General features: G+C 36.2%; 1 protein-coding gene across 1 annotated transcript in view; it reads left to right on the top strand.

Annotated features, from left to right (window-relative positions):
• The window catches only part of LOC310638974 (nardilysin-like), a gene marked incomplete at both ends in the record, with an annotated part of 55,456 nt that overhangs the window by 18,341 nt on the left and 10,392 nt on the right, over positions 1–26,723 (top strand). The window contains 16 exons of the mRNA XM_083360335.1: positions 4,393–4,466; positions 8,359–8,428; positions 10,719–10,796; positions 11,511–11,631; positions 12,451–12,509; positions 15,707–15,761; positions 15,936–16,040; positions 16,373–16,496; positions 17,269–17,355; positions 17,826–17,945; positions 19,127–19,178; positions 20,275–20,425; positions 21,825–21,952; positions 23,163–23,325; positions 24,408–24,439; positions 26,060–26,198. Of these exons, the coding sequence (XP_083216461.1) occupies positions 4,393–4,466; positions 8,359–8,428; positions 10,719–10,796; positions 11,511–11,631; positions 12,451–12,509; positions 15,707–15,761; positions 15,936–16,040; positions 16,373–16,496; positions 17,269–17,355; positions 17,826–17,945; positions 19,127–19,178; positions 20,275–20,425; positions 21,825–21,952; positions 23,163–23,325; positions 24,408–24,439; positions 26,060–26,198 (1,558 nt within the window). The remainder of the gene's footprint in view (positions 1–4,392; positions 4,467–8,358; positions 8,429–10,718; positions 10,797–11,510; positions 11,632–12,450; positions 12,510–15,706; positions 15,762–15,935; positions 16,041–16,372; positions 16,497–17,268; positions 17,356–17,825; positions 17,946–19,126; positions 19,179–20,274; positions 20,426–21,824; positions 21,953–23,162; positions 23,326–24,407; positions 24,440–26,059; positions 26,199–26,723) is intronic.

The raw sequence follows: 26,723 nt of genomic DNA, 5'->3' as shown, positions 1-26,723 counted from the left end.
GCCAAGAAATGAAGATGAACAACATCCCCTAGACTTGGACATGACTGGACAGGGAAATCTTTACCTTTAGAGGTAAAGGTTTAAGGTTTCTTTTTAAGTTTGCCTTTAATTGTCAGTATTAGGTTTACTTATTTGCTCATCTTAAAACATATAAATCATTTTATATGAATGTGTGTTTGAGGTTTGTGCAAACAGAAGTGCAGTCAATACAGTAGTTGGAACTTAATAACAAAAAACTTGCACAAACCAATTTTTAACCATTAATTCCATTTTGAAAATGGATCAATTTGATAATTTAAATTTATTTAGAAAACTAAGTTGATTCAATTAGAATGTTCAGATTACAATTGCATGGTTTGTTTAATATTTCTGAATTCATTTGGAAAAACAGTTTTGTTTATATGCAAAAGTATCCAAAATTATCAAAATCAATTTGGAGACATCTGAGTCTCCAAACTAACCTTCCAATTCAATTTCAAAAATCCATTCAATTCAGAGTTTTGAATTGAATTTCTGACCTGAATACTAATCAGTTAATGCATGTTAGGAATCAAACAGTAATATATTAATTAACTAATATATTATACTGTTTATTTGGTTCCCCAAGACAACCAAAACCAAACCAAAATATGGTAAAAAGACCATATTCGTTGGCAGGCAGAGGACTCTTCATCTTCCAGTATTCACTAGCTAAACCAGGGGTGTCAAACTCAATTTCATTGAGGGCCGCATCAGCACTGCGGTTGCCCTCAGGGGGCCAGGTGGGTGTGGCCTGGGCAGGCGTGGCCTACTGGGTGGGCGTGGCTAAAGTGCATATGGCCTACTGGGTGGGCATGGCCAGCTCTACATCGTTCGCATTTAGGGTGCCTATGGGGGCCTGGGCAGGAGTGAGACAGATCTGAGGGTCTCTGGCAGGAGGAGGGTCTCTGGGCCAGGGCCAAGGCAGTGGGGGCTGTTCCCTCACTGTTTCCAGGATGGCTTCGTGGGCCGCATGAAGCCACTTCACGGGCCGGATCTGGCCCCCGGGCCTTGTGTTTGACATGTCTGAGCTAAACTATGAAATGAAGTCTAAAAAATGCATTTTTAGCGGAAATGGGGTAAACAAAGCTACTTCTTTTCTGCCACAATCTTCTCTCAGCTGTGGACTCTTTTATGACTTTTTATAAACTCAGTAATATTCTTCTTTCCAGTTCCCCCAAAAGGAACAAAATGAAATTCATTTAAAACTAAAGAAACCAATATCAGCTCTCAGTCAAAAACATAAATCTGTCAGAGGCCTAGAGAAGCAAAACCCTATTGCTTATCTAAAAATCATCCCTGGATCTACTCCAGGAAAAAGTTGCAGAGTTGTAAAACCACAACCAAGCCACACACTCTTTGTTAGATCACAGCTGACCATTCCTCCATTAATGTCAAGAAACTCTGAAGATGGGTACAGTTGGATGCGAAGAGTCAGTTTTTCTGAAAACCTCTTCCCCAATAATTTAGAGAACTTTATCAGAGCTTGAAAAAAAACTATTTTGCAGCCTAAAGATTGGAGATTAGGGATATGTGAAATAGGGAGAATCTAACAATGCTGTAAGGAGTAGATCTATACATATGTGCATGCCCTCATTCTCTAAATTTTTAGGTAAACAACACTATACTCAACTAAGAAAATGCATAGGAAATAGTAAGTGGATAAAACAAAAAAAAGGAGATAACAAAAAGAAATATAGCTGAGACTTAAGAGTAGAGAATATTTGTAGCTCATTGTTATACTATAGGGTCCTTGGTGCTCTCTCAGCTTGGTTATTTTCTTGCAGACATTTCATTACTCAACTATGTAGCGTCACCAGTGTTAAAAACAAACAATGCCCTAATCAAGGAGCTACCAAGAAGACTCTTACCAACACTGAGAGGGCAAGCCACTTATACATATATAAACAGAGCAAACCCCACTCCCTTCTGGCACTGATGTTAGCTTTTCCTCTGATCCCATTCACTCTTCATATATTTATATGTCTTTATACTAATCAAAGGGACGTGGTGGCTCAGTGGGTTACGATGCTGAGCTTGTCGATCAGAAGATCGGCAGTTTGGCAGGTGGAATCCCGAGTGCTGTGTAGCAGAGTGAGCGCCTGTTACTCGTCCCAGCTTCTGCCAACCTAGCGGTTTGAAAGCATGTAAAAAATGCAAGTAGAAAAATAGGGACCACTATGGTGGGAAGGTAACAGCGTTCCGTGCGCCTTTGGCATCTAGTCATGCCGGTCACATGACCACAGAGACGTCCTCAGACAAGCGCTGGCTCTTCGGCTTTGAAACGAAAATGAGCACCGACTCCTAGAGTCGGAAACAACTAGCACGCATGTGCGGGGGAACCTTTACCTTTACCTTATACTAATCAACCATTCTTGCACTGAATCCACATTCAACACTGGGCAACTGCCTTGCCCCAATGGGACCAACCCATCCCACTTATTCCAGTGGAATGAGCCTACTTCAGATTCTATAGGGAAAGTATTTTGGTTGGTGGGGTGCAGGAGAAGAGAATTTTTTCTGTGCCCACACCCTCCTCTGGAATATTCTCCCATCAGAAGTGAGATCTGCCTGCTGCTTGGCCTGGTTTGGGATGGCAGAGAAATAGAAAAGATACTCACCTCCAGGCTGCCCATCATTGTGGTTCTTAACTTTGAACCTTTTTATTCTAATTTTACTTGTGTTTTAAGCATGTTTTAACTTTTTATTATATTTTAAGCTTCCCAGAGTTGTTGCATTAGTCAGATGGGTGGCATATAAATTTAACAAACAAACAAGGTAAAGGTAAAGGTTCCCCCGCACATGCGTGCTAGTCATTTCCGACTCTAGGGGCCGGTGCTCATCTCCGTTTCAAAGCCGAAGAGCCAGCGCTTGTCTGAGGACATCTCCGTGGTCATGTGGCTGGCATGACTAAACGCCAAAGGCACACAGAGAGGTGTTACCTTCCCACCGTAGTGGGCCCTATTTTTCTACTTGCATTTTTACGTGCTTTCGAACTGCTAGGTTGGCAGAAGCTGGGACGAGTAACAGGCGCTCACTCTGTTAAATGGCACTCGGGATTCGACCCGCCAAACTGCCGACCTTCTGATCGACAAGCTCAGTGTCCTAACCCACTGAGCCACCGCAAACAAACAAACAAATACAAACAAACAAGCAAATACAAACAAACAAACAAATACATACAAACAAACAAACAAATATCCATTCCTCCTTGTCTCTCCTTTTTGTATTTTGATCACCCACATCACACTGAGCATCCCACAACATTCAACTTCACTGTTTCTCTTGACACATCCCGCTTTCAATTTCATGTAAAGATGGGCAGAGGGATGCTTATACACATCAACTTTCTTTCCTTATTTGACATAGAACCTTTCTGCTAACATTTGCACATCTTGATATTTCTCCGTTCTTTTCTCCATATAAATAAACTTTTTACCATGTTACCTAACACCTTTGCCAATTTTTTGTTGTTGTTGTTCCTATAATTTCTATTTGCAATTTTTTTTACTATCCAAAATAGAAAAAAAAACCATAAAATTGCTCAGATCTGAATACATTAACTTAAAAATTAACATAGTTTTTAAGTAATGCCTGAAAATTGCCATATAGCCACTGAACATCAATGGCCCATTTGGGGAACCTAAGTAGAATCTAGAAATAGATCTGGAAGTTATTTAATATTTTATTTAAAAAATGCTGCCTATCTCATTTTGAAGCTAATCTGAGCAGTTTACAGTATGAAAGGCTGCATGTGATTCAGCCTTGGTTTACATGTTTAACAAAGCTCCAGTGATGTGCTTCAAAAAAGCAAACATGAGAAATTACAATGGGAAAAATTTCAAAGTGCTGTCCAAGAGTAACCCCCTTGTAGATCATGTTTAAACTTCATGCTGATTAAGTACAAAAAACTTTCTGGGGAAACACATCGTTGTATAGTTGGGAAAAAAGAAACATTTGATAGGAGAGGCTAGCAAAGCAGTCCTATTCCCACAGGCTCTTGCATATGGGGTTGGGACTCCTGGGTTTTTGCCAAATGTAATATCCAGATGTTAGGGCAACAAGTTCCATTCTGAATTAGCTAACAAAGCTGATGTAGGCTGATATTCAGTAAGTTTTCCCAGTGAAAGTAGGTCTTGCCACAGTAGATATAAATCGGACTAGACACCAAAACTCCGGAGTAGACTCAAAGATAAATCTCTAAAAGAATGGCAGTATCCTAACTCAGTTATGGGGTCATAGAGGTCTTATGTTAAGAGACTTTTTTATTTTCTACAGTGCCAGGATTTGTATATGAACACCAGAAAGGTGAGATGGCAGTAGAATTTAAACTTTAAGCCTTAAATACAATGCTCCTGATTGTTTGTTTTTAAGTGGGCTGCCCAGACCGGATTTTAGTCACCTGATGAACCCTTTTGATACACCAGAATTTCACAAGGTTTACAAAAGTAAGTAGATGTGATTCTGAATTTTTTTTAAGTTGGGGAATCTGGATGGAAATTGTACACCAAAATATCATTTTCTAGGACAGTGTAATGAGGTGTTTCTTAAGAAGTATGCACTTAGGAACATTTCTAACTTCCCAACTTTGAGGAAGCCAAAAGAGCTTAAAATTTTAGGGTTCATTTTTATTGGTGTTTATCATATTAAATATTAAAATTGAAAGTTCAAAATATTCACAGAATATTGATTGAATCTTGTAGGAATAACACTATTAAACCCATTGGATATTAACATAACTAAATTGTGGTTTATAAAAAATTCATATACTTTTAACGAAAAATAATGATGGGGAGAGTGTCGTTGCTTTAAAACTTTGCTAAATTTTCCGGAACTGGCAAATAATTTCAATTTTGCAGACCCCTGAGAGGTTCTTGAGAGTCCCTTGTAGGTCCTTGGACCACACTTTAAGGAATATTGGCATAAGAAATAGGAGAATAAAGATCTGAATAAGAATTTCACATTTTGCCTTAGCTATGATGTTACTATGTCAATTTAGGCTAATCTTTCTTCAGTCTGGCTCTTGCCAAATGTGTGGGGACATCACTTCTTAGATTCTCCAGCTAGCAGTTTCCAGAAACAATTCCTGGGAATTGCACTCATACCTTATCAGGTGTTGAAAGATACATCATAGACAAGTCATCGCCTTCCACCTATGACTATCTTGTATTCCAAATACTGAGATCATAGCATGAATGTTCCATATAAGGTTGTTGTTTTTTTTAAAAAAATAAACAGCTCGTCACTATATAGTATATATTTGTACTCCTAAAATGTAGCATTAAACACAAAGATGTGCACCTTTAAATTTACTGGATACATTGAGTTTTTGATTAACATGTTGGGATTTACAATATCAAACATTAAGTGTTAAAACATTAAGTGATGTCACAACAAAAGCTAACTGTAATTTAACGTGCTAATTACACTATTTACTTTTGGCTGAATCCTACATTTTCTTTTCTTACATCTGTTTTCCATTTACCCTATTGGGAGGTTCATCTATGTTCTAATACTATTTCAAATATAATGTGAGCTTTCTGTTCATACAGTCATACTATTCTCATAATAGTTTCTTTCAGATATCTCCTTTTACTACATTTCCTTTTTTACCCAATATATAGTATTTACACAATCAAAAATTGTTCTGATTCATATTCAGAACCATTCATCACCCTTGTAGCTTTTACTAGTCATGATGTAAGTTTAGATTCCTTTCCTGTGTGTTTTCATTGCTTAAACTTTTGTGTAAACCATCATTCAAAACAGATTTTTATTCTAAGCAAATGCTCAGAAATCTATTAATTCTACGATCTCCAAATAAGCCAATCACTTTGTTTATACTCTATTCCCTAATTCGTATCTATCCATTCTGCCATTTGGCAGAATAACTTTTTCCTTTGGATCACATTTATTCAGAACTTTCCTAACGATGATTCATTCCTTTTCACCATTCAATACAGGTAGTCCTTGACTTGTGACCTTAATTGAGCCCCAAATTTCTGTTGTTAAGCAAAATATTTATTAAGTGAGTTTTGCCCCATTTTATGACCTTTCTTGCCACAGTTGTTAAGTGAATCACTGCAATGGTTAAGTTAGTAATATAGTTGTTAAATAAATCTGGCTTCCCCATTGCCTTTGCTTGTCAAAAGGTCAGAAAAGGTGATCTCATGACCCCAGGACACCGCGACTGTCATAAATATGAGTGTCTGAATTTTTATCACATGACCATGAGGATGCTGCCACGGTCGTAAATGTGAAAATGGTCATAAGTCATTTTTGTCAATGCTGTTGTAACTTTGAATAGTCACTAAAGGAAGTGTTGTAAGTCAAGAACCACCTGTAGGGCACAACATGCCCAACAGTATTACCCGAACTCATATCTATTCAGGTAATACCAGTTCTACTTTCTGACTTGCAGTTTAAATCTTTTATTTATAATTAAACCTATAGAACTGAAGGAGCTTCTTGGATGAGAAGCAAAACCTCTTCAAGGAAAAACAAAGTCCAGTTGCCTTTTGAAAAAGCAGCTTTGGGACAGCCATGAACCTGGATGACTATGAATCTCCACAGACAATATGTTACTTCTCTGCATGTATTAAAGTCCTCCACACAAGACCAAAGCATCACTTACAATCTTTCCTTTTTCTCTTTTTATAGTCACATAGCATATTTAATTTTTTTGTTTAATTTCTTTGTTCGTTTGTATTCTTTCCTTTTCTTACATTCCAAATCACAGCTTATTTCTTTGTTTGTTTATAATTTGATTCATAATGCTGCCCCAACCCAAAACCAATTATGGGCAGTGTACAGTTAAAAACAGTATCTAAACATGCAATGTCAATGAAAAAAGACATTGTGTAATAAGGGAAAACACATATCACAGCCAAAATAAACAATATATATATATATATATATATATATATATATATATATATATATATATATATATATATATATATATATATATATATATATATGTTTTCGTAGATTCTCGCGGGTGTCTGTATGTGTAGATCTAGAGTCTCGGGTTTCTTCCCGCGTTCCTTTCATCTTCAGAAAGTTGTGGCGACGTTTCGACGAAATCCCATCCGTCATCATCAGGCCGGAGGAACACTCCGGCCTGATGATGACGGATGGGATTTCGTCGAAACGTCGCCACAACTTTCTGAAGATGAAAGGAACGCGGGAAGAAACCCGAGACTCTAGATCTACATATATATATATATATATATATATATATATATATATATATATATATATATATATATATATATATATATATAATGGATGCATCACTGATTTATCCCAGTGGTTAGTGGAAAAGTTAACTTTTAAAATAATGTTTAAAGGGCTGCAGAGTTGGGACAATCCAAATCTTAGAGTTGGTATATTAATGGGCAGGCCTTATGAGAAACAAGGCATGCATCCTGGCATCCATCAGATGCATAGCTTAATGGATGAAATATAAAGCAAGTTCCTCTGTTAAATCATGCAGAATGGGTAGAAATAATAAGAGAGATGCAGTGCTTGAGGTAGCCCAACCCTATGCCATAAAGGGTTTTATAACTGATAACTAGCATTTTGCATTGGACCAGCAAACTAAGTGGTAACCAGAAGAGCTTACAAAGCAAAGGTGTTACAGTGCAGGGGTCTACAAAGTTCACGTTCTGTGCATCACAAATAATAATTTGGAAGTAACTTTTCAAGTCATTCCAGAAGCTACAGTACACTCAGAGTTTGGAGACCATGTGTGTCTCTTGGACTTAGATTATAGATACCCTGGTTTAGGGGAAGTGAGACATATTGCTGTTATTTTACAAAGGAATACATTGTGGTGATGGTACTTTTTAGAAGAACTTGAAATATTTAGTTATGTGATTTATATTTTATCCTATCTCCTATAGCATTTAGAGCCATTTGAAAACAGAGATGAATCCTGCCTTAAGCAAACTAGAAAAAGAAAAAAGTCAGGTGTGAAGGGGGGGAAAATGAAACAAATTCCTCAAGTTCAGTAGTCAACCAAAATATTATACCCTCTTCAGATCAAGTCTTTGGTGATGCCTTAATTTAAAAGCAGCTGGTGCATGGCCAATAAATAAATCAAGGAGGTACAACTTCAATAGTTAATAGAGCAAAACAAATTCCTTGGAGGTCCTCATTGTCTAATAAATATAAGGCTTGGTCTTCACCTTGTCATAATGTTCTTAGGAAGTAAGAGTTCTCCAAAGACCTTTCATACCCTAGTTACCATTTCTTTCCCCTACAGCCTTTCCCATTATTCTTACCCAATTTTTCAAATTTTGAAAACATGATATTAACCTCTTTATCCTGTTTCAGTTATTCCAGTGAAAGAAATACATTCTTTGAACATCTGTTGGGCTCTTCCCACACAGGAAAAGAATTACAAGTAAGGAGTGGAATTTGTACAATCTTCCATTTATATATTACGAGGAGTCAGATCTGCATCCATCACATAATTAAGATTATTATTTTCTATTGTCTTGAGTCTTTCTATTCCCCAACCTGCGCATACAAAGCAATAATGAATAGCTGAGTTCAGTTCTTTATTAGTCACCGACCAATGCAAAATGAGCAGGATTTAAGGACGCATGGTCCCAGTGAAATGAATATCCAGTTCATTTTAAATGCAGTGAATAAATAACAGATAAATAAACTCAAAATCAAACCATTAATCAACTGTCTCTGAAGGGCAATTATATGCATTGGGAAACATGATTTGGGAAAGGGCAAGAGAATAAGTGGAGATATCATAAGATATTAAGAAGGTATTTTGTAAAAAATGAGCAGCCCTACTTAATTCCTGCAAGGAGAACTGACAGATGCCTCCTGTTTTTGATTAGAACACCCCATGAATGTTAGCTCCTTTTCCATATTATTGTATGAACTAATAGTTTTATTAGTCTCTATAAATTAAGTGTCTCTTAAGTTCAAATCCTGTTGACTTATATGAACATGTCTATATTCTTTACTCGGAAATTATACAGATGTAATTGTCATTGCCTTCTTATCTGAAGGCCTTTGTTTCATGATACTTCTGATGTTTAATATGACTTCTTGTTTCTAAACAGTCTTTCTTCCTAATGCATTGAGATAAATGAGTAGATGCAGTTGCATCATTCAAGGCTTTGAATAAATCTAATGTGAAGGGAGAGGTGATAGTTCACATTAGGAATCACATCCATTCTGGAATGAGGTCAAGGATGACCTATGGCATTTGTGCATCAGAGTAAGCTTTGTGGACTAAGAACCATGTGTTGTTTCTGAATGGTATCCCACAGGCCACACTCTAGAGAGTAGGACAGCCATTTATTTCAACATAAGAGTGTATTTGTATTTAATCAGCATTTAATTTTTTAAAAAAAATTCGTACAATGCAAGTCACTTCTGCATTGCTGCCAAGGAGGTTTCCTCTCTAGTCATCTCAAAGAAGCCTTTACACAGGATTAATCCACATGTAGAGCCAGCTTGGTACTGTGGTTAAGGCACCAGGCTAGAAATCTGGAGGCCATGAGTTCTAGTCCAACCTCAGGCATGAAACCAGCTGGGTGACCTTCAGCCACTCACTCCCTCTCTCAGGTCTGTGAAGGAGGCAATGGCAAACCAAGCCTGAAATCTTAAACAATCCCTAGGTATTTAATAATGGTCTCCTTCAGATTAAAAATAACCATTTGGTGGCAACATTAGAAAACTTCCAAAGAGCTGAAGCTTTCAAATACAATATATGTTTCTATGCCCACAGTCCAGATGCCTCTGAAGTACGGTAGAACCTTTACAATGTCCTCTTGGCATTGTCAATGGCTCTGGGAGGGGGGGGGGCACAAAATTGCTGTGGAACAACAGAACATTGTTATTACCACATGAGTACTTAAAACATTTCCAAAGAGGCATCGACCTGATAAATGAGACCATCATGTTCTCCTTATATACTTTATCCAATAATCAAACCTAATCTCCTGACTTTTACTTTTTATTAATGATAACTTTGAATGTGTCTACAAGTAGCACTTGACACACAGCCATTCATTTAGTTACCAAAGTTACAATGGCATTGAAAAAAATGTTATTTGTGACCATTTTTCACACTTACAACTGTGGCAGCATCCCCATGGTCACGTGATCAGAATTTGGGCCCTTGGCAACTGGCATGTATTTATGACAGTTGCACTGTCCCAGGGCCATGTGATCAGCATTTGTAACCTTCCCAGGTAGCTTTGGACAAGCAAAATCAACGGAGGAAGTCAGATTCACTTAACTGTATTCTTCACTTAAAAACTGCAGCAATTTGCTTAACAACTGTGGCAAAAATGTCATAAAATGGGGCACAAATCACTTAACAACTGCCTTACCTAGCAGTGGAAATTTTGGGCTCAGTTGTGGTCTAAGTTGAGGACTATCTGTATTTTATTTTACTTTTGAATTGTAACAAATGACACCACTTTTAATGTTAGTGTTAATCCTCCCTAACATAGCACTGATTAACAGAACAGACTAGAATTTTAGCTCTTTCCCTCCACTTGACTTCCAGGTGAATTTCCAATCTGAAATAATGCAGTATTTTCTGAATATACAGAAAAGTAATACAGTTTTTTTTTTCAAAAAATAAAAGAAACATCTATCCTTCTAATCAAGCTGTTTTAAAATAAGTTCATGTTTAATGTTTTTCCCAAAACTTTTAGGGTGAAGCCACTGCATTATATCTCTTGGCTGATAGGACATGAAGGTAGTGGAAGCGTGCTCTCCATTCTTAGAAAGAAGTACGTCCAAAGTTTTTTTTTACTATTATTATTGCATTACAATTTTCAAGCTAATTTCAAAGCCCACTGCAAGAGATCAGAATTCTACAAAGAACTTTAGCTACTTCATCTACACGTTGTCATTTAAGAGGGGGAAATATTGTCCCAAAGTAAAACAGTTATGGGTGTCACAAGATTGAGACCATGTTTCTAACCCTAATCCTAACCCTAACCCTGACCCTCCTGCAGTTATTAAGCAACGCTTCTTGAAAATGTATTACTTTTTAGTTGATTAGAAAGACTGTATACTGATTAAACAATTTGTTAAATGTACATGCATATAGTATAGTTTAATTTTTTCTTAATATTTGTATCCTATTTGTATTTTATTGTTGTTAGCCACCCTGAGTCCTTCGGGAGATAGGGCGGCATATAAGTCCAAATAAATAAATAAATAAATAAATAAATAAATAAATAAATAAATAAATAAATAAATAAATAAATAAATAAATAAATAAATAAATAAATATTACCAAACACTTAATATAAGTATCTTTTTGAGAATATTAAAGGCCATGCAATATTGTTTATAATATTTATATTTTTGAAAACCTACTTTGCAAGAGCCCACTTTTAGAATTATAACCAGATTAAATGTTTAGTTAATGTTCGCTGTTTACAGTTCTAATATTTGTTTATTTACTTACTTTAATCACGGCTTTACTTTTATAATAGGTTTTGGGCTCTTGCCTTATATGGAGGAAATGGTGAGACAGGATTTGAACAAAACTCTACTTATTCCATCTTCAGCATTTCAGTGACTTTGACAGATGAAGGCTTTAAATATTTCTATGAGGTCAATTGTTATTGTTATTACTATTATTATTCCAGTGTATACTATTGTATTGTAAATTCCATAAAGTCCAATGACAACTTGAAAAGGGAATAGAAGATTAGTATTACTTTTCTTTAGATTCCAAATGTTTCCAATGCTCTGTCATTTTCAGGAATAGAATGCATTTAATAGAAATATATAAATGGCTTAGTGTTGGACAGTGCTACATAGGATGAACCAAGGAGTGAAGATTCATCTTTTCTGACTTTTGAAAATCATTGAGTAAGATTATTTTTACAGTGTTTGCTGGAGATTTAGAGATATTTGTCAGTAATGAAGGAGAAGAAATGGACAATTCTTTTGAAATCAGTTCTGGGTAATAGATTCTCTATAGCATACTATATATCTTCATCAATAGTCTATATACTTATGATCTGCTGGAGCCATAAATGAATTCATGAAATCCCATGGGGTTGCAGGCAATAATCCTGCAGAAAAAATATTTTTCTTTTCCAATTTTGGAATTAAAGCATGGTTGGGCATGTCATCAAAGCAAACAAGGACTTTTGGGGGGCTACCATACTAAAAGCATCTAAAATCTCAGATAAAAGATTCTTAATCCATGTGTGCTATGGATCAATGGAGAAGATAATTTCTGACTGAGAATGCCATAACATAAGATATCAGAAATTGTTAGAAGGTGGGGCTAAAGAAACAAAATAATACTTTTTTTTGTTTGTCTGGAGGATTATTTGTGAATGGTTTATTAATTGTGAATGCTGCCTTTCTTTGTAGTCGAATGCAGCTCAAAAATAACTGAATCCATTTCTTTATCTTCAGGTTATTCATCTTATATTTCAGTATTTAAAGATGTTGCAAAAAAATGGACCAGAAAAAAGGTATATTTTATATATATATATATATATATATATATATATATATATATATATATATATATATATATATATATATATATATATATATATATATATATATATATATATATATATATATATATATATATATATATGAATGTTATGACTTTGTTAGTCATTTCTTATTTTATATTTAATATATTTTCAGTACATATTGTAACTGATGCTGTAAACAAAGAGTTTAAGAGTACCATACATATTAAATATATTAATCTTCAAATCAAATCAACATATACAATATATGCAGTAACAGTGTTTGAAATGTGCAGTATAATCTCTTTGACAGCAGTAATAAACAATGCTATGTAAATAACTGTATAAGGTTTCATATTAACATAGAATAGACCTCTAAAAGGCATTCCTTCCAACAAAAGTGATTTTTTATTTGATAAGTGTTAGTCATGTCTATGGAGATTCGCAGTCATCCATGTCATGGTTGTCCCAAAGATGCTTTTTCAAAAAGCAGCCGGATTTTGTTTTTTACCTGAAGACATTTCACTTCTCATCCAATTAGATTCTTCAGTTCAACTGAAGGAAAGCAAATGTCTTCAAGGAAAAACAAAGTCCAGTTGCTATTTGAAAAAGCACCTTTGGGATAGGTGTTAGTCATCTGTTCAGAACCATAATATATGTTTCTGTTTCTCATACTCTAAAAAGTGACAGATAGGAAGAATACATGTAGTCCTCAACTCACCACCATTCATCTAGTAACATCATTTGATGTTGCAAAGACATTGAAAAAAATGACTTAGGACTGGTCCTAGCATGTACGACTGTCATAAAGCAATGGATGGAAACTAACCAAAGAGAGAAGCAACCTAGAACTAAGGAGAAATTTCCTGACAGTTAGAACAATTAACCAGTGGAAAGACCTGCCTCCAAAAGCTGTGAATGCTCCAACACTGGAAGTTTTTAAGAAGAGACTGGACAGCCATTTGTCTGAAATGGTATAGGGTTTCCTGGCTGAGCAGGGGGTTGGACTAGATAACCTCCAAGGTACCTTCCAACTTTATTATTATTATTATAACATCCCCCCAGTCAAATGATCAAAATTCAGTCTTGGCAACCAACATGCATTTACAACAATGGCAGCATCCTGGGGTCATGTGATCATTATTTGTGCTCATCCCTGCTGGCTTCTGAAAGCTAAGTCACACAGGGGAAGCTGGAGTCACTTAATTGCTCTGTGATTAAATTAACAGCTGCAGTGATTCCTTAGCCACCCTGGTTAAAAGTCATAAAATCAGACCTGACTCACTCAGCAACTGCCTTGCAAATTCTGGTCCCAATTGTGGTCATAAAACGAGAACTATCTGTGTTTAAAACAAGTGGGATCATCAATATGTCATGGTTCTGATACACGTTCTGTTAGAACTTAGCTCCCCAAACCAACTGCTATATTATCTGGGACTGGGAAATGTGGGGGAAATTTCATAGTGCTCAAAATTTGGGCATTTCTTTGGCTTCTGGTTCGTATATCTAGCCAAATATAATTGTAGCAAATCTTAGTATGTAAAATACAAGAGCTGGTTGTGAATCCCAATTTGGTAATTCAAAGAATATGCAAATATAATAATAATTATAACAACAACAAAAATTATAAGTCATGGGAACATAGGGTGGAAAAAGTTGTCGAGAATGAGAGGGTGAAGATCTTGTGGGACTTCCGTATACAGACAGATCGCCATTTGGAACACAACATGCCAGATATTGCAGTCATAGAGAACCAAAGCGTACAGCTGATTGATATCGCTGTACCAGGAGATGCCAGAGTCAAAGAAAAAGAACTGGAAAAAATTATGAAATATCGCGACCTGGCCATCAAAACTGCACGATTATGGATGAAATGTGTAACAGTGATACCCATTGTCATCGGGGCACTGGGAATGATGTCCAAAAACTTTGCAAAATACATCAAGAAACTGCAGCTTCCTGCAATAACTCCAGCAATGCTACAAAAAAGTACACTACTCGGAACATCTTACCTTTTAAGGAGGTACCTGGTTGATACCTAGGATGCTGGCAGCAACCCATGTCAACTATCAGCACCAGTCAATTTGAATGTTCAGTTGACTGTGGTTCATGTCTAATGAATAAAAGATAATAATAATAATAATAATAATAATAATAATAATAATAATAATAATAATAATAATAATAATAATAGTTGGAAGGGATCCTGGAGGTCTTTTAGTCCAACCCCCTACTCAGGCAGAAAACCCTATACTATTTCAGACAAATGGCTGTCCAGTCTCTTAAAAATGTCCAGTGTTGGAGCATTCACAACATCTGGAGACAGGTTGTTCACCTGATTAATCGATTAATTAATTATGATTTATTTGAAGAGCTCATAACTTTGGAGAATCCATGAGTCAGTCTTAACATGTGAGACTTGTACAGGCAATCAATTAAACATTCATTGGTCAAGACTGGAGTCTGCCATGATAACCCCTCATGCATATTCAGTGCACCCAGAATGAAGATGTTTTTATTCTGTAGTCATGAAAAGCAGGTTTTAATTTTTGTTTATTAAAAACTCACACTTCCTATATGATTTTCCATCGCCTGCTAATTCAAAGGTATGAATAATAGTGTAGACCCAGTCTGTATACAGGTAGTCCTTGAGTTACAACCATTCATTTAGTGACTATTCACATTTATAATGGAACTGAAAAAATGACTTATGACCATTTTTCACACTTACAACCATTGCAGCATCCCCATGGTCACATGATCAAAATTCGGACACATGACAACTGGTGCATATTTATGACAATTGCAGTGTCCCAGGATCATGTGATTCCCTTTGGTGACCTTCTGACTAGCAAAGTCAATGGGGAAGCCAGATTCACTTAACAACCATGTTAGTATCTTAACAACTGCAGTGATTCTCTTAACAATGGTGGCAAGAAAGATCATAAAATGGGGCAAAATTCACTTAACAACTGTCTCACTTAGCAACAAAAAGTTTGGGCTCAACTGTGGGCGTAAGTCAAGGACTACCTGTATCTTTCTGATGTGTAGATTTAAGGTCCAAGAATAGTGCAACTACTACAAATATTGTTGAGAACGTTGGAAATTGTACTCCAAACATTTCAAGGATACCAAGATGGTTTGAGAGCTGTTCCACGTGATAATGGTCACAACTTTTTCTTTTGCAGAATATGGGAAGAGATTCAGAAGATTGAAGCTAATGAATTTTGTTTCCAGGAACAGGTATTTCCATTATGCCAGCAGTAACACTGAAAATATTGGCACATTATTTTAGAAAATGGAATTCAAATGAATCTAACTCTTGTGAATCATGCTGTGTTTCAAGACTAGGTTTTAAGAAACTCTAATCTTTATTAGACTTTTATTATTTCTTCATTGTGGTTTCCATATCTCCAGAGTGATCCAATTGAATTTGTAGAAAATATTTGTGAAAATATGCACATCTTTGAAAAGGAAGACCTACTAACAGGAGATCAACTACTGATTGAATATAATGCTGAAGTAAGTGGAGCCCACATGTGTCTGGAAAAAAAATAAGTGAAATGAAAATATTTCTATACACTTCCTGATCCAAAATGCAATGAAGCTTCTTTAAAGTGTAGGTCTAGGGGCAATAATGAGATTTTCTTTTCTGTTGTGTAGGCAATACAACAAGGTTCCTAACCAATTAGCCTGTGAGTTTCAATGGGTTGATAATATCCCATCCTCCATCCCCCATAATAATTCTTATGTCATGGCATTAAAAAAGTAGCTTAAGAACAAAGAGGCAACTTTTATGAAAATTGACTAACAGAGAATACATTGATTTGTTCTTTTATCTTTTATATTTGCAGATCATTGCTGATGCCCTTAATCATCTCACTCCTGAAAAAGTAAACATCTTTCTCTTATCTCCTTCCCACGAGGGAGAATGCACCAAGAAAGAAAAGTGGTTTGGGACACAATACTGTGTGTTAGGTAAAGTGGCCATTTGTGTTATTACTGGTTTGTAAAAATCTGCTTCAAAACATCTCAGAGCAAAAAATGTCATTAATGGTGCAAAATGTTGCATTAACCTCCATATGAATTGTTTAGTTACAAGGATTTCTCTTCAGAATTCAGGCTTTTCATTTTATTCATATGACATGGAGCTTGATAGCTCTTGCTGTCTTGTGGCATTGGCCATGCCAACTATGTCCTCTCTCAGTTTGCAAACATTCATATGTGGACACAGTTTCTGTGGTGTTAAGCAGATAACAGTAGACAATATCATAAATCAGAGTCTGTGCAAAGAGAGCTTATCGGAATAAGTCAGTTTGAAGTTTAAGCACCAAGAGAGTGATCCAAATAAGATCCATAAGCCAGGGTGCTGAGTCGAGTAGTCAGCCAATCCAAGAATCAAGGGTTCAAGAGTAAGTAAACACAGGAACAAAAGTCACAAATTATGATTAAATCATGAACTCAGATGAAACGAAGATGCCATAAAAGTTAGACATTTGGGAAACATAAAATCGATAGTTTTCTTCTTTTCCTGTGGTGTTTCTGGTATTAAAAGATTCTAGCTGTCCTCCAGAGGATGGGGAGGATTGAATGCATGATTTAGAAGGCTTATAGAATTAAAATTAAGAAAATTAGAGCTCACTAGAGCCTAGCTTAAGCTAGATTCTCTGCACCAATGAATCAAAGGCTAATATTTATCTTGAAGTATTCTCTACTAAGGCATTCATTATGAATTGTGTTACATTCACAGACATTGACCCATATTGGAGCAACTTGTGGAACACTGATTTCCCTCTGAATCCAGATTTACATCTGCCACAAGAAAATAAATATATAGGTTAGTACTACAACAAAACAGTCCTATTCAATTAAAAAGTGTTCTTATTATTGCACTGGGTTAAACCATTAACCCACTAAGGTACACATTGGTAGCACTAATATCTTTTGGGGAGCAAGGACTATAAATATAACAAATAACAAATACCTGTAATAGACTTGGATACATAAGCCAAGATTTCTTTTTCTTCCCTTAGTGCTATCACCTCTAGGTTTATGGGACAAGGATTATTTTTTAAAGTTTTTTTTTCAACTAATCTAAGCCTCAGGTTTTTAATGTTTTTGCCTAAAAATGCTAGGAAATTATGCCTGGATTTTGACAATTGTAATCAAAACTTTAGGAAGTTTTGTTGTTTGTATGTCCAGAGATTCATACAAAGCTTATGAAGATCTGATGAAGCAGGCAGACCAAGACCATGAATAAATATTGTCTTCAGTATAGAAATTTGCCACTTTTGTCTCCTATTTTAGCCACAGATTTCTCTGTGAAAGAAGCAAGTATGCATGCTCCAGAATATCCTACCAAAATAATAAACACACAGGAAGGGTGTCTATGGTACAAGGAAGACAATAAATTTGGTGTGCCCAAAGGTAAATTGTATAAATACAACTGAATCATACATCTTAGAATAGATCTATGGAGAAGATATCTTGTCAAGGTATTAATGTTCTTTAACTGCTCAAAACAATCAGAACTTTGGAGAGCTCTTTGTCATGGAAAATCTCTTCTCAATGAATCCTTTGGGGAAACAGAGGTGAAACGAGCTTAGGATAAATGCTAAACAAGAAGGTGATTTAAGGAAAATCTACCCAAAAAACTGACATATTTAAAGTGCATTCACTAAAGGCCAGAAACAACCCTTTGCCCAATTGAAATTAAAACCTTCTGTTAACAATCATTGTTAACTCATTGGTTAGTGTTTACTACTGGGGGCAACGTTGGGCATAGGGAAAGTTGTTTATGGGTCTCTGTCTTCCTTTCTCTATGTCTTTCCCTCTCCCCCTCTCTCTCTCTTTCTCTCTCTCACACACACATTGATATGATGATGATAATGATTATGCAACCAATTTTGGTCTCCACACTATCAAAAAATGTTGAGACTCTAGAAAAAGTGCAGAGAAGAACAAAAACAGATGATTAGGGGACTGTAGGCTAAAACAGATGAAGAACGGTTACAGGAACTGGGCATGGCTAGTCTAGTGAAGACAAGCACCAGGGGAGACATGATAGCAGTGTTCCAATATTTGAGGGGCTGTCACAGAGAAGAGGGGGTCAACCTATTTTCCAAAGCACCTGAAGGCCAGGCAAGGAATAATAGATGGAAACTGATCAAGGAGAGATTCAACCTAGAAATAAGGAGAAATTTCCTGGCAGTGAAAACAATCAACCAATGGAACAGACTGCCTTCAGATGTTGTTGGTGCTTCATCACTGGAGGCTTTCAAGAAGAGGCTGGACTGGCAACTGTCAGAAATGGTGTAGGGACTCCTGCTTGGGCAAGGGGTTGGACTAGATGACCTACAAGTTCCCTTCCAACTCTGCTATTTGAATTCTAATTCTAATCATCATCATCCTGGGAATGAGGATCTTCAAGCATGGTTACCACATAAAAGTAATGGTTTCAGAAAGAATACAATTGTGATGTTTAACTGAACAACCCTCAACCGGTGTAGGAGAGATTTCAGTGACTCTTTAAAAATATAGATGTATGTATATATACAGTATGATTTTGATATTCTTACTGCTTTTCCAATTTATTCATTTTTCTTCAGGATTTATCTGTTTTTACCTGGTATCACCAATAATATTACAGTCTGCATTGAAGTAAGCATTTCGTTAATTGATTGGTTGCATTAGTTTTTTTAAAAAATAATAAGAGATTTCACTGTTACTGTTAGGCTACAATAATACATATACAGCCTTGTATGAAGTGATTTAGATTCACTTTGATTAAGCAAAGTCCTTGAACCAGAATTCTGTGGTTAGAAGGCTCCTTGCAGCTCTACCTTAGGACCAGTCTACATTTTCTAGAGTAGATGTTCCCCAAAGATTTGATAGCTGAAGTTGTTTCAGCACATGGAAAGGGAGCTTCAGGCTGCATGGCTTTGGGATTGTCCTCAGCACTTTCCAAAGTTCCCTACTCAGAAAGGATCTTTACCAAGCAATCAGGAAAAGATTCCACGTTTTCTAGCTCCAATGCAGACTTTGTGATTCACTTTGTGCTGATCTGGAAGAACCTCAGCAAGTATTAAAATTGCAACTTTAGGCACAGAGATCCTATGGCATTTGCCAAAGTCATCCAACCTGAAAGTCCTTTGACCAGTGATGGAATTCAAATATGTGAACAACCAGTTTTCTGTGTGGATGCTGCTTCTGGAAGTCCATTCTGGGCCTGGGCAACAACAAAAAATTAGCTACCAGTTATGCTGAATAGGTGTGAACTGGCTGAATTCCATCACAGCCTTTGACCAATGCTGCAAAAGAAGGTTGAGAGAAGTTTTGAACTGCAGAACTTACCAAAGACTCCTCTCAGTTTTCTTGCATAGTCTTTTTTTTTCTCTGAAGAAGTTTAAAGGGGTTCATTTGAATCTTTTTTGAAGTGAAGCCACCACTCCAAATTCATAAAGGTAAGGTTAATTGTTTCTATATCTTAAATTCACTCAGTATACAGTATTTTTGAGAGAGGAAAAGCTCGTAAATGTAAAAATGTCTGTAATTTTTGGAAATGGCTGGATCATCTGTTACTGCAGTTTAACTCTCCCAAACAGATCGTGTCGAAGGGAAATTAACCCATGGAAATGACAATCTGTAATTTTAGTCTCAGAACAGCCTCTTTTCTCTTTCTCTGTAAAACGTGAAGACACGACAGCTCTGCCACTTCAACTTATGTTAATTCACTTCATTTTTTCCCCTCACCTAGCATGGTGCTTTTTGATATTTTTGTAAGCATCCTCAGCCATAACCTTGCTGAACCAGCATACGAAGCTGATGTTGCTCAGCTGGAATATAAAGTGATGGCTAAAGAGCATGGCTTGGCCATTCGAGTAAAAGGCTTTAACCACAAGCTACCTGTGAGTGATCCTTACTTCTTCATAATCTATTTCTATTCCAGTGATTGTAAAGATTTTTTAAAAAAAACTTAAGAACAACTTAAGTCATGGATGAATTCAGGTAGTCCTCAACTTATGACCATTTGTTACAGTGGTCTCAGAACAGGTACATTATGGCCCATAATGTACTTCCAGGTATTGTAAAATGTTGCTTCCCCTCCTCTTTGATCTCATGACTAGATTTTGGGTGCCTTTACAACTGGTTGTAGCATTCTGAGGTCATGGGAACACGATTTGTGACTTTTTTGCCCACTTTTGGAAGAATATGTTTACTTAATGACCATACCATTTGTTTAATGATCATGTGATTCTCTTAATGACCACCATGAAAAATGTCAGAAAAACAGGTCTGATCAGATTGATGCCTCAATTTATTACTGCAACTACTTACAAACAGGTTTCCAATTATAGTCATGAATCAAGGACTACCTGCTGTTACTATGTACCTAAACTTTAGTGAAAGTTCATAAATCAGTGCCATAAGATGGTGTACACCAGTGTTCCTCAATCATTTCACCTTTAAGACGGATAGACTTCAACTCCCAGAAGTCCCTAGCCAGCGTGGGGAGTTGAAGTCCACCCATCTTAAAGGCACTGAGGTTGAGAAACACTGGTGTACACTAAATCAGATTTTGCTACCTTGGTTTGTTGTCTGGCTACACATAACTCTTTCTCCATCCTCTTATCTGGGATTATCTACCTGGAAATTGGGATATATTCCATGTGTAGGAATCATATACTGCAATCCTCAGATGAGCTATAAAGAATCAGAAGAAAGAAATTATTCTTGAGATTTTTTCCCCTGATTTATGTAATGTTTATTGATCTATATAAATATTATTATATTTGTGTCCTTATACCATTACAGACCAAAATGAGACAATCATTTTTTGTACCTTGTCAATCTCAAGGCTTACACAGGATAGAGGAAAAATTTTATGATGTCACCAAGAATGGCAGATGGAAACATTTAGCTCAGTAATTATATTTATTTAATAAATTAATGGATTGATTTGAATGTTTCCCTTTTAAGGATGGATTGAATTATTTTATTCTTCACTTCAAGGGGCAGATTTAGGTTTCTGAAAGTTCTTGAGGCATATTGAAGGTTTGCCTAATTTTACAAAACATGGCCTTTCTAATATTTGAAGGCTGATAGTATGACTACATTTAACCTTCTCTATTCCAGCTCCTTTAATTCAACATCACAGATGTTTTGGGTCCTTCAGTATCCAGTATATAGATTGGTATGCTTGTGATTTGTGTATTACATTGGACTAGGAGTTGTGAGATGCTTAATGTGGCACCTTTTAGTGTTTTATTTCATAAATTGCTGCTGTACTTGAACTTTTCTTTCTAGTTGCTGTTTCATTTGATAATCAATAATTTATCTGACTTGAAGATCACGCCTTCAAATTTCCAGATAATTACAGAACAGTTGAAAAGGTCATACTTTAATTATCTCATCAAAACAGATACACTGGCCAAGTGAGCATTTTTAAGTTTTGACTTCATGGAAATAATGACTGTGTTGGAGCTTAATTGTGTAAATTAAAACAACAACTACAACAAAACAAAACAAATAACAACAAAACTAGTTTCAAGCCTATAGGTAAAGATGTGTGATAGTGGTTGAATCCATAGACTAGGGGTCCCCCACCCCTGGACAGCAGCCCACTACTGGGCCACAGCCCATTTGAAATTGGGCTGTGTGAGCGATGGGCAAGTTTGTGTGCGAATCTCCACTCTCATGAGCAGAGGGCGCTTGTGCTTGTGCACAAAGCTCCATTCATGTGAATGGACAGTACTCACATGCAAAGCTTCATTTGTCAGCATTCTCCATTCTCCACTCATGCGAGTGGAGCATTGTGCATGAGCGCAAGTATCCTCCACGCATGCAAGTGGAGCCTCACATGCTAATGCCCTCCACTCGCACACAAAGCTCCATTTGCACAAGTAAGGGGTGTGTTAGACCACCCCTTGCACCAATGGAGCTGTGCACGTGTTTGTGTGCCTGCCATTTACACAAACCCCTGCGTTGGTCCAGGTCACCGAGACAGAAAGATTGGGGACTGCTGCTGTAGAAGATATGTGCAATGTGTAACTTTCCCCAGGCTAGAAGAAACATTCGGCCTTGAATTAATAAATGCAAATATATATTTCAAAAATTAGAATCAAGGCAACTAATATGAATAGTAACTGATCAAAAATTAAATTTGATTTGATTTGTTTAATTAAAAATATATTCAGTCAATTAGTTCTCATTAATGTACGACCTCTTGAATATTTAATTGTTTGTCACATCAAAGCTGTCACAAACTGGTGATAAATTTTGGAGAGGTTCTGAATAACCTTACCCAAGGTTTCAGAGCATGGAAGTGAGATCTCAGGTTATGTACCATCTGCTATAGAAATGCATTATCTCTTGCACTGTAGCCCTGTAAGCATGACACCCATATAGTTAAGCATTCTACTTGATCCTCTTATGACTAAGTGGCTGTTCACTTAGAGAGGTTCCTGATGTTAGGTGGTGGGACACTCGGAGAAGAGTTGAACTAAGTATGCAATCTTGCCCCAATATTTATTTGAATGACATGCGAATGGAGTTAGATTATTATTGTGCTTGCAGTATTGAAAAAAACTAAGAATCCAGAATTAATACATGTCTACTGATATCTCTTCATTTTGGGATTTCCAGAGATATACGGCTATCAATATTGGAACACGGCAGATGGTCATTAATAGAGAAATATCAAACTTTGATTAATGGTATTTCTATAGAATCTCTGAAGAAATTTGTTGGTGCTTTCAAATCAAACCTGTGGGTAGAAGGACTTGTCCAAGGAAACTTTACAAAAAATGTGAGTACAAAACCCACTTAGATATGGGGTGGTGAAGATCATTAGCTGGTACAAAGTATTATAACTCCCTAATTTTTATGCCCTTTTACAATCTGCATGTTTTAATGGATATTTATGAAATGATAATAAATCTTTTATCATAATGAACCCCATCTTTATTTCTAACTTGTATTTTATTGTTTTATTTTGCTTTATTATCAATCCTGATGGACTCAAGGGTGACTCAGCCTTCCATCATTCTGAGGTTGGAAAAATGAGGACCCAAATTGTTGAGGGCGATATGCTGACTCTGTAAACTGCTCAGAGAGAGTGCTGTAGCTAAGTCTAAGTGCTATTGCTATTTAATGTGATTTTATATATTTATACATATATTTATAGTTTCATTTTAATGTTGTAAGCTGCCCAGAGTCACCTTATGGTGAGATGGTCAGCAAACAAATTTAATAAATAAATACAAATAATGAAATCAATAAATATTATAGACTATATTTCAGATAGCTTTATTACTTTACTAACATTTTAACATTATTAATTTCATATTGTTGCTGTTTGCTATGTGATATCACATGGACATTTTATATCAATAGGGTTAGGGTTTTAATGTTTTTTATATTTTGATTGTTTTAATTTGGGCAATAATTTAATCCTTTTTTAACTTTTGTACTTCTATTTATATGCCCTGTTCACCGCCCTGAGTCCTTCGGGAGAAGGGCGGTATAAAAATTCAATTAAAATAAAATAAATAAATAAATAAATAAATAAATAAATAAATAAATAAATACAAACAATTTTTAAATAAAGAGTCTGAGATGAAATTTGCTTTCAAAGAGGGTAAAATTTAACTATTCTGTGAATTGAACTTGTGTTGAACAGTGGTTCTGGTGATGTGAAGGCCAAATTATTTTGGCAGTACTATAGAAATAGTTTGCTATTGCATTTTTCTACTAAAAACCCTATCTTATCAAGCCTACAGCCTTGGAGTACCATGATGGTCTTTGATGCAAAATATTGCTGACTATTGGGACAAAAATATTTTGCCTACCTTTTTTCAAATGTATTACCTTTCACAATTTATCTCTTAGGAGTCAAAGGAGTTTATGAATTATATCTCTGAGTAAGTATTGTGATTTGATTCTCACTATTGAATAAAAGACAATTGTTTTCGAGAACTACATAGTAGTTAATGTTATTTTCACAATACTAAAGCATAACTTGCATTGGAAACTTAATTCTTTATAATTACCAGCATTTTTAGTATGCATTTAGTACAGTTGTGTTGTATTATTTATTTGACTTGTGTGCCGCCCATCATGCTTGCATTTGTTTAAGAACACCTGTGTTTAATTTTCTATATTTTAAAAAATATTATGTACCAATGTTATCTTAATTACAAAAAAAACTTTGAAATTCCAGATTTTTTTAAAACTATAAATATTCTCAAGCATTATTTGATGTTTGCTTGCATTCATTTAGCCAAACTTGCTTGTTCAAAATTCCAGCATAATTTTCATACTAATTGTGAAGCCATCTATTGTTTCCATGAGCTTATACTATATACCTGCAAAGTAGATTCCATATCACCATAGGAGGGAGCTTTGCTGAATGTGCAGTATAAGCCCTCATCAACTTCTGGACTCTATTTATTAGACAGAAGGGATGGTTCAGTCATCCCATTCTAATATTTGGAAGCAAGGAGACCTCATTTTGTAGAACTTCAAAGGGCATTGTAAAAATGTTTTACATAAAGCATACCTTTGATTATGACCTTTGTCAGACGACATAGCAATGCAGCTGTAGGGCAGGGTCATTTGAAGAGTGATATGGGCTAAGAGACAGGACCCAACAGAGCAGATGGAGGAAAATTGGTCTGTTCTACCAACGTTGCTGAAACCTCAGGTTGCATACAGAAAACCCCTAAGGACCATCTCAGTCCACAAGAGTGACAGCAGGCCAAAAGCCAGACTACTGAAAGATGAAGAAGCATGAAACTGCAGGAAAAATGCAGTCTTTCTTCCTGGGGAATAGAAACTTAAGAATTAGACCTGCTGCCGAATAAACCAGATTCCTGAAATTCTAAATAACAATTTCAGACTAAGTGCTATAGCTTGCCAATAGAAAATGACCCACTGGTAGAAATGTATATAATTTGTGTTCTCCTCTGTTAGAACTTTGCCCTGTTTCTGCAATTACTTGGAGTCAAACAGGTTTGTATTTTTCTGCTGCTTTGACTGAATTTTGAACCTACAGCGCATCTTACTTACTTTTGCCTCATTCCTTGGTTGCATTTTCAAAGGAAAGCTGAGCAAATTTTGTTTACCTACCAATGTGCTGATTTTTTCACAGGAAAGAAATGCTTTCAAAGTCCTGCAAACTCCTACATCAAAAAAGGAAAATATTTGTAGGTGAAGGTTGAAATGAGGGTTCCCTTGGTGGTCTCTGAGCTTGGTTGTTTTCTTGCAGATGTTTCATTACCCAAACTAGGTAATCATGATTTATTTAGTCTGGGTAATGAAACATCTGCAAAAAAAAAACCCAATCAAGCTCAGAGAACACGAAGGACCCCTCATCCTTTTGAGGATGCTGTGATTATTCACCTGCCAGTGAAAAAAATGAAATATCAAAAAGCATAATCAGCAAGTTGGATTGCTTTTTTTAAATAGAGATTTTAGTATGTAGAATTTTCCATATAAGCTGCTTTGTTACTTTTTTTTTTTTGGTCTCTTTCCTTCTCCAGAAAATTGCAGTTCCATCCTCTAATACACCCTTGTCCTATTCAGTTTCGAGTGATAGAGTTGCCTAATACTCACATCCTATGTAAAGTGAAATCTCTTCACATTGGGGATGCAAACACTGATGTCACGGTCTATTACCAGGTGAATTATATCTCAGGATTTGTAATGGATGTTAAGCTGTATAATTAGGGTTAGGGTTAGGGTCAGGGTTATGGTATATGTAAATAATACATTCATATAATAATTTATCCTATGATTCTATATTAAAGTTTATAAGTTTTTAAGGAGAAAATTATTAGCATCATAATAGTTACATTTTTAAAGGGACGCAGTGGCTCAGTGGGTTAGGACGCTGAGCTTGTCAATCAGAAGGTCGGCAGTTTGGCAGGTCAAATCCCAAGTGCCGTGTAACAGAGTGAGCACCTGTTACTCATCCCAGCTTCTGCCAACCTAGCAGTTTGAAAGCACGTAAAAAATGCAAGTAGAAAAATAGGGACCACTATGGTGGGAAAGTAACAGTGTTCCATGCGCCTTTGGCATCTAGTCATGCCGGCCACATGACACATGGAGACGTCCTCGGACAAGCACTGGCTCTTCGGCTTTGAAACAGAAATGAGCACCGGCCCCTAGAGTTGGAAACGACTAGCACGCGTGTGCAGGGGAAAC

The sequence above is a fragment of the Vipera ursinii genome (genome assembly GCF_947247035.1).
Source record: "Vipera ursinii genome assembly, chromosome: 3".
Classification (NCBI taxonomy): domain Eukaryota; kingdom Metazoa; phylum Chordata; class Lepidosauria; order Squamata; family Viperidae; genus Vipera; species Vipera ursinii.
Note: the sequence above shows the minus strand (reverse complement) of the source record. Positions and strands in the feature narration are given on the sequence as shown.